This window comes from Malaclemys terrapin, chromosome 1 (assembly GCF_027887155.1).
Source record: "Malaclemys terrapin pileata isolate rMalTer1 chromosome 1, rMalTer1.hap1, whole genome shotgun sequence".
NCBI classification, from domain to species: Eukaryota; Metazoa; Chordata; order Testudines; family Emydidae; genus Malaclemys; species Malaclemys terrapin.
This window is the reverse complement of record NC_071505.1, coordinates 112,035,293-112,050,299: the sequence shown is the minus strand read 5'-3', so window position 1 is coordinate 112,050,299 and position 15,007 is coordinate 112,035,293. Positions and strand designations below refer to the sequence as shown.

Sequence of the window (15,007 nt, the reverse complement as noted above, 5' to 3'; positions counted from 1 at the left end):
AAATATTGTTCTTCCTTTAAATTTTCTCAGCTATTTTACATAAGCAGCAAGATTTCCAGGGTATGGTTTTCTTGTCTCGTTTTCTCCATTTGCTGTGGCTAAGTCACATTTAAGGATCTCTTCTTTGCTCAGTGCCCACCTGTGCTTTCCAGGAGCAGTAATTGGGAGCATGTGCACTCATCCAGAGGGAACAGACCACAGACACATCAGCTTTTGGTTCACAACAAATGTGTCTGGGGATGTAAAACATTTACACCACACCCTGGCAAGTCTCGCTGCAGAAGGAATTGCATCCAGGGTGTGGCTGGCAAAAGGGCAGCACTGATTATTGGGTTTGTGCCTTTTAATTACAGCCCAAGTCAACTGCTTATTTCCTCCATTATGGGGGGAAAACTGGCTTCCTTCATGCCGCATAACTTTTATCTGAACCCTTTCGAAGTTAAAATCCAGCTAATGTTGCTTTTGTGGTTGTTGTATTGAACTTGCTTCCCAGTGGGCTTGGCCCATTTAGCCTGCCCATCATAGCATTAGCCATCAGCAGTGAATTAACTTTGTGTGGCTTAGTGTATTGCCTTTCAACAAACGCTTCCTGTAAAGAATGTTCATGTAGTTCCCTGTGGGGGGTGTGTGTGTGTGTGTGAGAGAGAGAGAGAGAGAGAGAGAGAGAATGTACAGGATGTGGGGCGGTGATCAGAGATACATGTCTCCTGCTGCAGATAGTTCGCTGAATATTAAAATTTGCATACATGTTCAGATTGTTTCTCAGCTTTCCATTCATGATTGTTTTAATTAAATGAATATTCTGCAAAAATGCTGAACGCTGGCGCTTTGCCCAGGGTGTTACAGTGCGCTCTGTACCTCCTCGCACAATGGAAATTCACTTCGCCTAGGAACAGTGGGCAGTGCAATCATTTCACCTTAAGGGGGCAATGGAGCTAAGGGTACGTCTGCGCAGCAGCTGGCCTCATGCTTCGCAGCACGGGTAGACAGACACACACTAGCCCTGCTCGAGTTAGCACACTAAAAATAGCAGCGCGGCGGTGGTGGCTCAGGCCAGTGGCTCAAGAACAGTCCCACCCAAGCCCCTGGGCTCTCCCGTCTAGCCTGTGCTGCTGCAACCACACTGCTATTTTTAGTGTGCAAGTTTGAGTAGTGGTAGCGTGTTCTTGTCTACCTCGAGCAAAGCTAGCACGTCTGTCTCCCAGCTGCTGCGTGGACCTGGCCTTAGCATGCCACTCTTGAATCGGTATGGTAGTAAATATTTTTTTTTACTGAGTTGAAATTACAAGACTGAGGGGCCAGAGCAGAGTGTTCAGCTATTCCTGACTCGTAGCACAGCTCCGTACTGATCTGCTGCTGCAGCAGAACACTTCCAACACCCTGCAGCCCCACTGAGTCACTACTGGGGTAGTGAAGAGTGTCTCATTTCAGCACTTTTGGAGGAGTCCCACTCAGGTAGCAAGTCAGAGCCTCCATTAGCTTATGAGACACAGCATGCTCAGAGCCCCAGGAATGTTCTTGCAGGTTACAAAGCAATGAGCGAGGCCATGGTGATGGAACTCAGAGCTTATTTTTAATTAGTAAGCAAAGGCCAGATCGAAGCCATAAAAGCACCAGAACTTCTGAGAAAAAAGGGATGGAGCAGAAAGTAGATGAGGGGGAATGTGACTGAGTCAGCACGTGATCTTGCTGCCGCTCTGAACGTTGAACAAGCAGACACCAGAGTGAGTCCCACCAGGATGCAGGCTTTAGGCTCTGTGACAAAGGCAAAACCCATGGACAAGATAACAGACTGAATAGAGAGCAGTATAGTGAGATATCCGAAAGGGCTTCTTCACCAAGAGATTCATTAATATGTAGAATGGACTGCTGTCTTAGTTATACATCTGTACAGCACCTACCTCAGTGGATGCTCATCCCTGATTGGGGTTCCCAGCTGCTGCTGTAATACAAATAACAGCTTAGTGAAGGCCTGTGGGGTTAGTGATTATGAATCTGTGATGCATACATATCTGTCAGTCTTATTTTTGGATAGATCTGTTGAAAGTTGTGTGTTCCTGGCAAGAAACATCAGGTGGACTGAGTGAATCTAGGGTTCTCACAAGCCAGATCTTTCTTTCTAAAAGAACTCAATCATATGTGTGTGGATTCTTTTTTAAGAAGCCATATATGATTGGCTGAGCTGGTTCAGATCAAAACAGAACCAACCCAAACCATTGTTCCAAAGCTTGAACCAAAATGTTTGTCCACATATCTACATATACTTATTGCCAGAATAGAAAAGGGGATCTTCTGGATGACTGGTTTTCCAAAGAGGCTCCTCAGTTGGAATTGCCTTCAGGAGGGTGCTGGTAAATGGATTTCTGAGTAGAGATTTTCCATTGTGCGTAATCAGGCTGTGCCAGGTTCACCATTTGTACAATTTTATGTTGCTTTTAAAAACAGCTTTGTTTGTATTACTGTGCATTTGTTTTCAATGTTGAACTGATTTTGCTCCATTTTGTGTGTTTTTATTTTTTTCCCGTTACCATTCCCATTTTAAAGTCGATTTATGTACCACACGCCCTGGCATTCAAGAGATCATATTCGTCAAAGGTAGTGTCTCCATTGCTGGCCATTGTTGCATGCATGCCCATTTATTAACCCATCATATCCATACCTTGCTCCCAGCCCTCCCACCACATCTGCACTAACACCACAACCCCTGACTCTGCATGAGTGAGATGTTAGCAAACATTGGCAATGGAATCTTCCTCGAGATCATCTACAGAAAATGCGACTCGTTAGACTGTATGCAATGATCAGTGCACCTCAGGGGTCCAAAAGGGGGACTGTTAAACAATCTGTAGGACAGTCTGGTGTTGCAGATGCATTAAGAACCCTTAGCTTCAAAGCAGGCTGATTTTGTTAGGTAGAAAGTGTACTGTACATGTAACAGAGGGTCCTGTGGCACCTTTGAGACTAACAGAAGTATTGGGAGCATAAGCTTTTGTGGGTAAGAACCTCACTTCTTCAGATGCAAGAAGTGAGGTTCTTACCCACGAAAGCTTATGCTCCCAATACTTCTGTTAGTCTCAAAGGTGCCACAGGACCCTCTGTTGCTTTTTACAGACTCAGACTAACTGTACATGTGTATTTAAAAAAAACAACAACCCTCCCCATTTGAAAAAGAGAAAATGGTCATGTGTTAGTTTCCAGGGTCTTTTGAAACACACTTGGACAAACCGTGAAATCATAATGAAACTATTCCAGGTTGTTGGATTAGTTTTTCCAGAATGGAAGTATCTCTGTTTCCTAAACTCCATCCCTGTCCCCAAACCTAGCCTGTGTCACAGGAGTATCTGGTGTGATCTGAAACCCCCACCCCTCAATTATTTTGCTTTCTAACTGGGGTAGCATTATGTGCAGAAGAATGAAGAAGCAGCGCATTAACTCCTTTCCCTTGGCAGATACAATGGTGCCTCCATGTAATCCCCTGTGTCAAAAGCTTGGGATAGAGCTGCTGCCCTTTGGCTTTAAAACTCCACTGAAGATCACACTAAACTATCCCAGATATTGGTTGCCAAGACCAATCTTACAAAGATGGGCTGCTCAGTTGGGACTTGCAAAAGAATAGTGATGTTAACTAGATTTTAAAAAAAAGAAATTCAGGTCTCCCTTTCCCAACATTTTGCCCCTTAAACTGAGCGGCATCTCTGTCTACAACTAGGTTTGATTATGAAGAAGCAGTTGACTCTTTCCAATTGACCCTTAGACATTGAATCTGTGTATATGAGGAGGAAAGGTGCTTTTTTCAGTCAAGTGAGCTCAGTCAGGTTAGCTTGACATAATTTTGAGGCCCTGTTAACATCTTTAAAGTCACATATGTTTGTGCCCACCTAGGCTACAACACAGAGGTAATACTGGTCTGAAATGATGAGTGAAAAGGTGTTAAACTGTGTCTACCCTGGTATTAAGAGGGCTTTCCTGTCAGGTTAAGCTAACTCAACTGAGTTAACTTGTCTGAAAAAGCACCTTCTTTCCCCTGTAGCTATGGCCTTTCTTTCCTTGACATGATTTCTTGTGGTTTCTTTTTTCACTGGCTAGCTGTGATGGTGGTTATGACAGTCTCTTCCCTCCTCCCTCCCTTCCTGACGTTTAGGTTTTGTCTATACACACAGAAATTACAGTGATTTAACTAAGGACTTGTCTACACAGACAAGTTTTACCAGCTATAAAACTGATATATCAGTATAACTCCTCTATGTGGACATATATTCCAAATAAAGAGTGGCTTTTTTCCATTTAGCTTAAAATCCTTCCAAAGCAACATTAGATAAACTGAAAAAAGGCACTCTTACACTGGAATAAGAATGACCATGTGTGGGGGATACTGATATAAGCAAAGGTGTGAATCTAAAACAGTATAATTATGTCAGTATGACTTTCCCTTGTAGATAAGCCCTTAGTCTTTTTCTAAATTAAGTCAGTGCAGCCTCCATACGTAGACACTTTTAAATTGATTTCAGAGTGTCCACCCAAGAGGGTTGTACCAATTAGTTAAATGGGTGCAATATTTGTGCTTAGACTGGGTCTAGGATGCCATTTACCACCTAAGCCAGGACTGGGATAAAATTACAGATTTGCAGTTGAGCTACACACTCCTTCATGCTGTATTGATCCTGACAGTGTCACTTGCTGCGCTGTGAACACCTGTGCAGATGGAACAGCTTGACTGTTTGACAAAGTTCTGGGAATGAAGGATCGCATCACTTGTGAGGTTAATGGAGAGAGGAGTGTCGTCTTTCCCCCGCGCTCTTGTTCATGGTATGTGAAATCTGCTCTTGTTTTCCTTTCTGCAGAGAGCCTACACTGAGGAGGAGCTGAACGCCAAACTGACCAGGCGAGTGCAGAAAGCTGCCCGGCGACAAGCCAAGCAGGAGGAACTAAAGAGGTTACACAGAGCCCAGGTAGTACCTCTGGTAGTATCTTCTTGCCCTAACAGGAAATACACTCTGCCATCCAGGAAAACCATGTTATCCTGACACTCAGCAGGATGTGCAAGAGGAGACTGTTTAGCCAGATTTTGTTGTTTACTTTCCTGTATTTCAACAAGATTGCTGCTGTTCCTACTGGCTTCATCATGTTGGGTGCCACTTCACAAACATGCCAGGAGTTGCTCAAAGCTTTCATGATAGTGCAGAGCAAGGAAACACCTGCATAGTCAGAGCTACTACCATTGAGCAATAACCATTGTTAATTGAATGGAATAACAGACCTCCCTGAATAACATGCGATGCAGCTATGCCAGTGATGATTGTATAAGCCACGGATGTTACAGTGGGATTTTGCTGCAATAAGTGTACCAGATGGACGTTTTATTGTCAGACACACCTTTGGAATGGGTGGTAGGTGTCTTTTCCAAGTGGTGGTGGGAGTTACATGAAACCTGTTGGCCAGTTGTGTTCTCTCACTGAGAACGGGGCCCGCCTAACCAAACAGCACCACCTCTTGTCTTGGGAGTTGGTGGGAGTCTTAGGCAGAAAATGGGACATCATGGGATTGCTTGCAAAACTAGGGCAAAGGACACATCTCTCTCCTGATGAGACACCTACCTCGGAAGCATTGCATGGAGAGCAGCTTTTTGGAATTGCTGGGAGAAAGGGGAGCTGTCATTCTGAGGTGGATAATTTGGAGTACTGGAACAGTTCCTGATGATAGTGTTCCTCTCTTCCCTTCCTGAACAGATCATCCAACGGCAGCTGGAGCAGGTAGAAGAGAAACAGAGGCAGCTGGAGGAGAGGGGGGTTGCAGTGGAGAAGGCCCTTAGAGGAGAAGCAGGTACCTTAAAATGTTGTTTGTTTTTAATGTTTGCTGACTAAATGCCCATACAATAGTTCGTAACAATTTGGAGTTTAGGGTGAGGAGGTCCCCTCTGAACTGAAAGTGGAATAGTTTAACTTGGACTCAGATCATGAATTAATTCCCCTTTTCCCAGCAGAATTTTGAGGCCCTGTTATCCCTGAGGTTCTTCTAACTCTGGGGCTTCTCTTATGGGAGAAGTCCCCAGAGCAGTTGTCTTTGCTCGGGGCTCAGGAAATGCCTACCCACTATTCATTGAAAGCTATTGTATAAGAGCTAGGTGTTTCTATTATTATTTGGTGATGGAACAAAAGTGGAATATTAATTACATCGTAGAGAAATTGCACAGGGGTTACCCAGCTGGAATTCACTTAGGTTACCCAGCAAGGAGAGCCCAGTTGGCAGGATAAGAAAATCACTGTGAAATGACGTCTGTTTTTCCTGCATTGTATTGGATCATCAAAGTTAGTGTCCACACAAGAGACCATCACAGAACTGCCCCAGCAAGTACCTTCTCCTCACTGCACAGCCCAGACACCAATAACCTCTCACCCAAGCTGTATGGACCAGAAATGCATGTACCAAAAGGTTTCACCGTGTCACGCTGTTAATGGAATGTGCTACATCCCTTTTGTGGCTAAATACAATGAGTACTGAGCGAGGCTGGAAAAATATCTGAGCAGAAAAACACTTGTTCCGTGTGGCAGTTTTCTACCCCTACAACTTCTCCATTTGATATCATAATCCAGGGAAAAAAACAATCCCAAATAATGATACTATTATTGGGCCAGGAGGCAACTCCCCCCAGGCAGATGCAGGGCATGTGCGCCTGGCAGGCCCAGATGTGTGCACCATACTGCAGAGATCAGAGATTATAAATGGTAATAATTGGACAGCTGTTTGAAAGACGGAACAGTGTGGTGCTCGGATGGAAGAGCAGCCACTGTCTCTGTAAGGATTGCACTGGACTGGGTGATGAAGGTTCCTTGGGAGGGAGGTCTGGTTTGGTTTTCATTGGTTACTACTCAGCCATCTCACTTGGTTGTCTTTAACCCTCAGCTTGGCTTTCTGAAAGTCAGAGTCCTAGTATTTAAGGCCAGAAGGGACCACTAGATTATTTAGTCTGACCTCCTGGATATCACAGGTCACCAACATCACCCAGCACCTGCACACTGAACCCAACAACTGAAATTAGACCAAAGGAACTGAGATCTACAGGGTACTAAATGACTGTGTGCCATAGGAAGAGAATATGAGGGACCAAGATGCACCAGTGCTCAAGCCCACTGCGATAGCTGGGAAATTAAGTGAGAGAGACCCAGATAATCTTGGCAAGTGACACTCACCCACCCACTGCAGAGGAAAGTGCCCATAGAGGCTGGGTGATTAACAGTGTCTTATCCAAACAAAGGTTTGTGCTGCAATCACACGGTCAGCATTGGAGCACAGGCTTGATCACCTCATTGGTTTTTTGTTCTGATTGATTTATATGATATGTCGGTTCACAGAATAATCTGATGCAATAATACATCTGCAGTGGCACCTCTCTCGCTCTATGCTATCTATGCATTCAGACATGGTGCCACTCGCAGACCCCAGGCCCTCTAGCTACTGCACAATTAATACCTCTCTCTCTCTCTCCTGCCTTTGGTTAGTTTTTTAGCTTGTTCCCCTGTCACCTTGAATCCCCTCTTCCTCATTCACCTGCTGAGGACATCCATGTAAGGAGAGTCACCAGAGGCCGTGGACCCCTACAAATGGAAGCGTGTGCTTCTCCACAATCTAGGGAATGTCTAGGCAGGCAGGCAGTGATGGTGTGGGGGTTGTGGGTATCCAGTTTGGGGGGCAGAGGGAGAGCTGAATTGGGGCCTTGCATATTTTACTTGTCATTGAGCCTGACAGAACCTAAAGCCAGCCCTGCATGGGCTGGTGTGTTTGTGACCATTTTTTAAAAAACAGGAATATGAGAACATTCATCTCTCTTGTTCCGACTACGAGAATCTCCTGCTCCAGCAAATCTGTGGGAGATGCTCTGAGCCTGTGACAGCACCAAAAGGTTGTACAAGTTATGTTTACAGAAGCTTCAGCCAATCATAAGGGACTCTGCAGCCTAAGCGCTTCCAAGCCTTGCAGAGGATAAACAGGGAATGCTTTATTCCAAAAAATGTCTAAATCCAACCTCCGCTGGCTGAAACATAGGCTAGAATGTGACCTGTGTCCCCCACTCCCTCAGCCAACCCAGTGGGGGCATTTTACATATCTTCACACTGGAGCCACTGTGTTTCCCCTCCGTTTAAAATCCTTCCTTTACCCCTCCCTCCGTAGTGTTATCAACTTTTGTCTCCTCCATCCATGTATCATCCAGGAAATCGACGTACATCTCCTCCTTCCCTTTTCCCTGAAGCAGACTACTGCATTGCCTCAGATACTGACTCAGCAGTGATCGCTATGTGTGAAATTGCTGCAATCTCCACTGAACTTTATGGCTTTCAATCCTGCTTTTTTGTCCTTGGTCAACCATGTTAGCACTTCCCCTTAGTGAAATCCTATAAGCAATGGGGGTCAAAAGGAGATGAATGTGTACAGTGCTTGTATGATACCTGAAGATGGTCTCTCCCTATTTCCCAAGTTTATTCAGAGGGAAGGAATGCCCTGGTCATGCTTAAGGTGGGAGAAATAAATCTTTTTTTACACACCTGGCTGACACAGAGGGCTGAGGTACATAGGAATTACTGCACAGGATCAGACCAATAGTCCATCTGGTCTAGCATCCTTCCTTGAAGAGTAGCTGGTACCAGATGCTTCAAGGAAAGGTATTAGACTCTCTGTAACGTATAACTGTATAATCACCTGTCCGTAGAACAGATTTCTTCCTAACTTTCATCACTGGTTGACTCTTGACATAAAACATAAAGGTTTATATCCTTATTATTAATAATCATAATTTCAAGTAGCTCCTACAACGTGCAAGTCGCTGCACAGACATAAAGGAAGGAACAGAGTCTACCAAACAAATGGTAGGGAAATATGCAAGTAAAGTGGACAAAGTGATTAACCACTTTTTGATGACAATATTAGACATATGGACAGTTTCCATTTATTCCTCAAATTTTCCATTGTTAATCAGCAAGGTTTGGTGCATTTATATAATTTGTGGCAATGAGCTCCATCAGCTAATTATGTATTGTGTAAAAATATTGCCTTTATCAGTTTTAAATTTGCCTTTCAGATTTCCTTTAATTGACTCCTTTTTTCCTTGTATTATGAAACAGAATAGACAAGAGCACCTGATCTTCTCTGCACCACACATTATCTCTGTCAGGTCCCCTCGTATTCATTTCTTCTCTAAACTAAAACATTTTAAATCTTTCCTCCAATGGGAGTCTCTCCCTGCCTTTAATCATTCTCATCACCCACTTCTGGGCCCATTCTATATCTGTAATATCTTTTCTGACATGGGGTGACAAAAACTAAAAACAGCATTGTAGGGGAGGATTTATGATTTGTTTATATCATGGCATTAAAATAGTTTCACTTCTGGTTTCCATCCATTCTATATACATCTTAACATTGTTTGCGTTATTAACTGCCACTGAGCAGATGTCTTCATTGCACTGTTCATAATGATGTCCAGCTCTCTTCCTGAGAGGTTACATTAATTTAGAACCCAGCAATGTGTATGATTTTTTTTCAAATCATTTATTCCAGCTTGCATTATCTTATATTTGTCAACATTGAATTTCATGTATCATACTGTCATCCAATCATCTAACTTGGTTAGGTCCCTTTGAAGTTCCTTGGTCTACTTTAGTTTTGACTAAAACCTAAATAATTTTAGCTGCAAATATTTCCACCTCACTGTTCACCTTCTTTTCCAAATCACTGATCAACACATAAACTCCACCAGTTCTAGTACACAACTTGGGAGTACCCCCTGTTAATTTCTTACAGTGTTGAAAGTTGAACATTTATTCCTACATTTATTTTTTGTATTCTTAGTTTATAGTCCATAACTGCTCCCAGACCCCACTTCCCCATGACTACTTAGTTTCCTTATTAGTCTCTGTCTTTCTTTAACAATCTCTCCCATCGGTGGTTGCACAGACTAAATTCAAGGCATAGAAAAGACATCTTTGAACATTCTGAAATGTGGTCTCCGTCTCCAGTGAAAAGTTTTGTGTGTTCAGGAGCTCAGTCTTTTGAAATCTTTTTTGCACCAGTGCCTCTTTCTCTCAGGTGCAGTGGGATAGTCTCAAAGAAGGTTTAATTCTCCACTTCCCTCAAATCCCCCATGGGAAATAGTGTTCTGTATGGGACTGATATTAGTTTAGCAAAACTTTGTTTAAAAAAAAAAAAAGGCATTGGTCTGGTGGGACACATTTTTGGCTTTGGGCTCTAGTGTTTATTTTCCATTCTGTTGGCTAATTATTAAACTAAGTGAGTAATGAGGGCTCTGTCATCATGGATGTTTCTTCTCACGCTTTAAAGAGATCTTGGGCAGCCAATTTTAAAAGTTAAGGAAAATATGCCTGCAGCTCTCAGATCACCAAGGTTTGCCAAGAGTCTCTGGTCTTCATGAGCTAAACCATGTGCTTTGGGAAATCGTGTACTCAGCCAAACAGAAAGAACTGCCCCCATGTGCCTCTTGCCCAAAGAATCACAGTGTAGTACCAGACTGGCTGTCTAGCCCTTCTCTAGGAGGTGTGCAAATACACACTGTGTCCATTATCACACACCTGCACAACCACACAAGCTCTTTCCTTCCCTAGCACTTACCCCCCACCCACACCAACAGACATTCTCCTTCCCCAGCACACATTTCATATTGGCAGAAATATACACTTGTCTTCCCAGTGCACACACTCATGGACTCCTCAGTTATGCCAGCACCCAGTGCCCTCCACTCATGTGCTGTACACTCAGTCTTGTCTCACCCTCACCCCCAAGAAATCAATCCTTGTACCTCTCCTGCAGTTTCCCTGAGAAATTATGGTGCTTCCTTAGGACACACATTTTTCAGCCTGGAAGCAACAAGCATAGCTCTTCCTTTCTTAGCAAGAACAGGAAATGGGTCGGTGTCAAGAATTACTACAAACTGAACAAGGTGAAGTGTCTCTGTACAGACCTCGTGCCCCCTCCCTCTGGAAGCCAATGCCTGCCTGCCTGCCTGCTGGGAATTGTTATTCTGTCTCCCCATCTCCTCCAGTATATGTATAATACAGCTGCATGATTTCTTGTTGTTTTTGTCTCTTTCTCTCACCTTGTGTCTCTCTCTGTTATGTGTGTGTGTCTGTCTGTCTTTCTCTCATGTATATTGCTTTGATTTGGTGGGGCTAGGGGTGGATATCTGATCCAATAACTCTCTCTTCACCGATTCCTTGTTGTAGACTATTGGGGAGAGTCTTATTACAGTGACCTCATCGACTTGCATCTGGGTGGTATGTATAGCAGAACCTCTTACTGAGACTAACCCTGCTGACACCCCTCCCCAACCTTCCCTTCACCTCTTTCTCCCAACCTTGGCTCACAAACAACAAGAAGAAACAAACCTTGCACATAATTGATTGGCTATAGCAGAACCCCTTTTCCAGCTCAAAGAGAGGAGAGCCTGTCGCAGTCCACAAACCATTTATGAGGGTTTTTTCCCACAACAGTTAAATCCTCCTCCTTTGGAGTTGTACATTACTGAATTCTGTTTCTAAATTTAATTTTTTAACCCCTAAATCTCAGCCACCTTCCCTGTTGGTGATGAAGCCCATTTTGTTGTCTGGCTTCCCAAAAACATTCTCTCCCTCCACGTTCCACTAGGATAAAGAAGTCAGCATAAAGTGAATGGGGGAAAAAATGGGAATCAAAAGCAAGAAACAACAAACTTTAGGAGCTACCCCCAGCCTGGGGGAATAAATCAACCCAGTGCTCTCAAAAGTCTGCTCCTGAGGTTCCCCTTTCTTCTTCCAAAGAAACTAGAGTGTTCTGATGTCCTAAAGAGAACAAAATGCTCCCAGCAGAGACGTCAGAAACACTTACTGGTGGATAAGGGATACTTCTTCTGTCTTATTTTGTTGTATTGCAGGTTAGGAAATACAACAAATCCAGATCTCTTATTCCCCTGAGACCTGCTCTGCATCATCCAACTGTCAATATGGAAGCTTCCAATTACACCTCTACCCGATATAACGCTGTCCTTGGGAGCCAAAAAATCTTAACGTGTTATAGGTGAAACCACATTATATCGAATTTGCTTTGATCTGCCGGAGTGCACAGCCCCGCCCCCCTGGAGCACTGCTTTATCGCGTTATATCCGAATTCATGTTATATCGGGTCGCGTTATATCAGGGTAGAGGTGTGTATTTATTCTCTCTTCTGTTATTTAAGACCCTTAAAAACATGTATTAGAGTGATTTACTCTATTTTTATTGGATGTAGGGATTAGAATCATCCCTCCAACACAGCAATTTTCCTTTCTTGCCTGGGTGCCACTGCCTGCCTCCCTTAATAGGTGGCTTTAGTTTAGGATTGTAAATTCTACTTGTCTGTAGTCTGCCCGCCTTGACCATTAAAATCCCTTTCTTTATTTTAGCCCCCATTGGAGCAGTTTCGTTTAGTCACTAAATCTATACTTAGTAGATCTAACCCAAGCAACCAGCGCTCTGTAGGTAGAGCCAACACAACTGCTGGCTCACCTTGTCTTCTCTGGCCCTCATTTCTCACTGAGAAGATAAAGTTGTTAAGCCCAAAGTGTAACTTATGGGTAGGGAGAGCATCAGGACCAACTCCCCGGAATGGAAAGGAGTGACTTCCATGTACACACATTCTGGTCCTGATCCAAAGCCTATTGCAGTCAGTGGCAGTCTTTCCATTGACTGCAAGGGGCTTTGGATCAGGCCCTCTAGGAGCAGCTTACTTTTTTTTTTTTTAACTGTCATTTCCTCCTTCTGTCTTTCCCCAAGACTGCCACCCTGGCCATCATTGCACCACACAGTAATCTGTCTGTCTGTCCGGCTGCTGGGAATAATTCCAATCCACCCTGATGCACTAGCTTTTTGGACAAAAAATACCCACCTACGTTCAAGTGACAGAATACAGGCATTTTCTTTTAATGGCCCTAGCTTGCTTCCAAATTGTCTGTGGTAATTTTCATGTGGCAGTCCTTCCTTGGAGCCCTGTGCTTCATTTGCTGTATCAGTCTCTCTGGAGTTTCTTATACTGAGACTTTTTAAGAAAGTGTTCAGAAGGAAGGCTCTTTCCAGATATCCCCATAATTTATGCCCTGTATCCTTATGTGCATATACAGTAGGAGCTGTAAAAGGGTTGATGCTGAGTTACAGTTAATAGATCCTTATCCCTGTCTAATGCTATCTCCATGATTCCTTCCCTTTCTTCTTATCCTAATCAATGCCTCCTTGGAGACAGCAGTCCCCTCAAAATCACTAATGATGGCTAAAAAAAAAAAAAAATAAAAAGCAGAAGCCTTAATTAATTTAAAGGGACACTGTCATTTAAAAAATGAAATCCTTCCTTGTGCTGCAAATAATCTCAGATTATTAAAACTAAAAAACTAATTTACTTTTCACAATTTATGGTCGTTGACTTTTTGAATTTCTCTTGGTTTGGACAGTCACACTAGACTGAGGATTGTCATTTTCTGTTTATATAGTCAGTTTTACTTTATGTGGTGCTCATACACTAGCACAGTTCTGTTGTGTTTGGCTTTCCAACACTCCAGGGGAATGTTTACATTAAAAAAAAAAAGTAATTGACTTATTTTTAGAGTTTTAAAATTTCTAGTCATATTAGATGTTGAAAAGGTGTTTTAAAAATACACTTTAGAATTGGGCCAAAAGTACAGTCCCTGGCAGTATCCCTTTAAAAAAAAGTCAGTACACCCTACCAGTCACCCACCCTATGTGGCTTTGTAGTTCAGTTTGTTTTCTCTGTGATTTGTTTTACATTTGCTTTTGGGGCTGCCAGAGCACTTAGGCCAGAAATGGATGCACAATACTGAAGTTAATGAAAAAAGCTCATCGCCTTCATTGTTCCAGTTTAATGGTGAATTTAAGCCTCAGTCCTGAAACTGACATGCTTGGGCCAACTGCTGTACCCACATCGAGTGCCACTGAAGTTGTTGGGACTCCATATGGGTGCAGCAGTCTGCCCACACACTGTCTGTTCCCAGATTGGGGCTTTATTCCCCTGCTAAGCACATTATGAACTCCTATTTGGATTAAGGAGTAGCAGTCAGTGTCTGTTCATTGAACCAGTCGCTGAGCGTCAGACCAGACTGCAGAAGCTGCCCTATCCATAGGATGCTGACCAACTAAGATAATCAAAAGTACAAAAATTATTTCTCAAATTGAACTGTCAATCTCTAAACCCTCTTGAATAATTAAGGCCCATTATGAATTTGTGTTTGTATTCTTTGATACCAGGATTGTTGCATTAGTAAGTCATTACAGATTCCACAGCAACTTTCACAAGAATAGCAATGCTAACCTAGACGTCTTGGTTGAATTCCAATTTGTGTAATTACATGTACTGCCCTATATTGCCACTGTACTTTTATTTAGATGGCGTATTCCTCACTTCCTATTCTAAAATGTTATATATTGGCACTGTTAAACAGATGCTGCATTTCATGCTAGAGATGGCTGCATTTCAGTGCTGGGCAGTCAGTCTTATGTGTATATTCTATTATATCTCAAAAAACAATGTTAAAAGAACATTATTAAGGTTGCAAAGTCAAGCACTTACAAGTTAAGAAATGCCAGAATGAAGATTACCCAGACAACCTTAATTTGTTCCCTGTGCATATGCATTATGATACAGTCTTTAATTACATGATCTCATATGCTTTTTCCCACAGGATCCCTGCCTCATTCAGTGCACGATGGATGGTGCTCACTTAAAGAGCAGCTATTCAATATTTTATTTTTTCCTCAGTGTTCAGTGTGTGGCCCCGGCCGTATTTACTGCACATCATTCAAACCCCATTCTGAAGACATTTCCTCATGGGCTTTCTCACTATAGTGTCTGAGTGTCTTCACAAACACTAGTGAATTCATATTCACGGCACTGCTGTGAGAGGAGGTATTATTATCTTCATTTTACAGATGGGAAGCTGAGGCACAGAGGAATTAAAGTCAAAAGTTTCCACTAATTTTGCGTG

General features: G+C 43.0%; 1 protein-coding gene across 4 annotated transcripts in view; it reads left to right on the top strand.

Annotated features, from left to right (window-relative positions):
• MICAL3 (microtubule associated monooxygenase, calponin and LIM domain containing 3) overlaps window positions 1–15,007 on the top strand; it is a 192,397-nt gene that overhangs the window by 156,195 nt on the left and 21,195 nt on the right. For 3 of the 4 annotated variants that reach the window (XM_054035642.1, XM_054035632.1, XM_054035626.1), the window contains 3 exons: window positions 2,545–2,595; window positions 4,842–4,949; window positions 5,727–5,820. In XM_054035642.1, the coding sequence (XP_053891617.1) occupies window positions 2,545–2,595; window positions 4,842–4,949; window positions 5,727–5,820 (253 nt within the window). Of the gene's footprint in view, window positions 1–2,544; window positions 2,596–4,841; window positions 4,950–5,726; window positions 5,821–11,228; window positions 11,280–15,007 lie in introns of all 4 variants that reach the window. The other variant, XM_054035651.1, reaches the window with a different exon arrangement.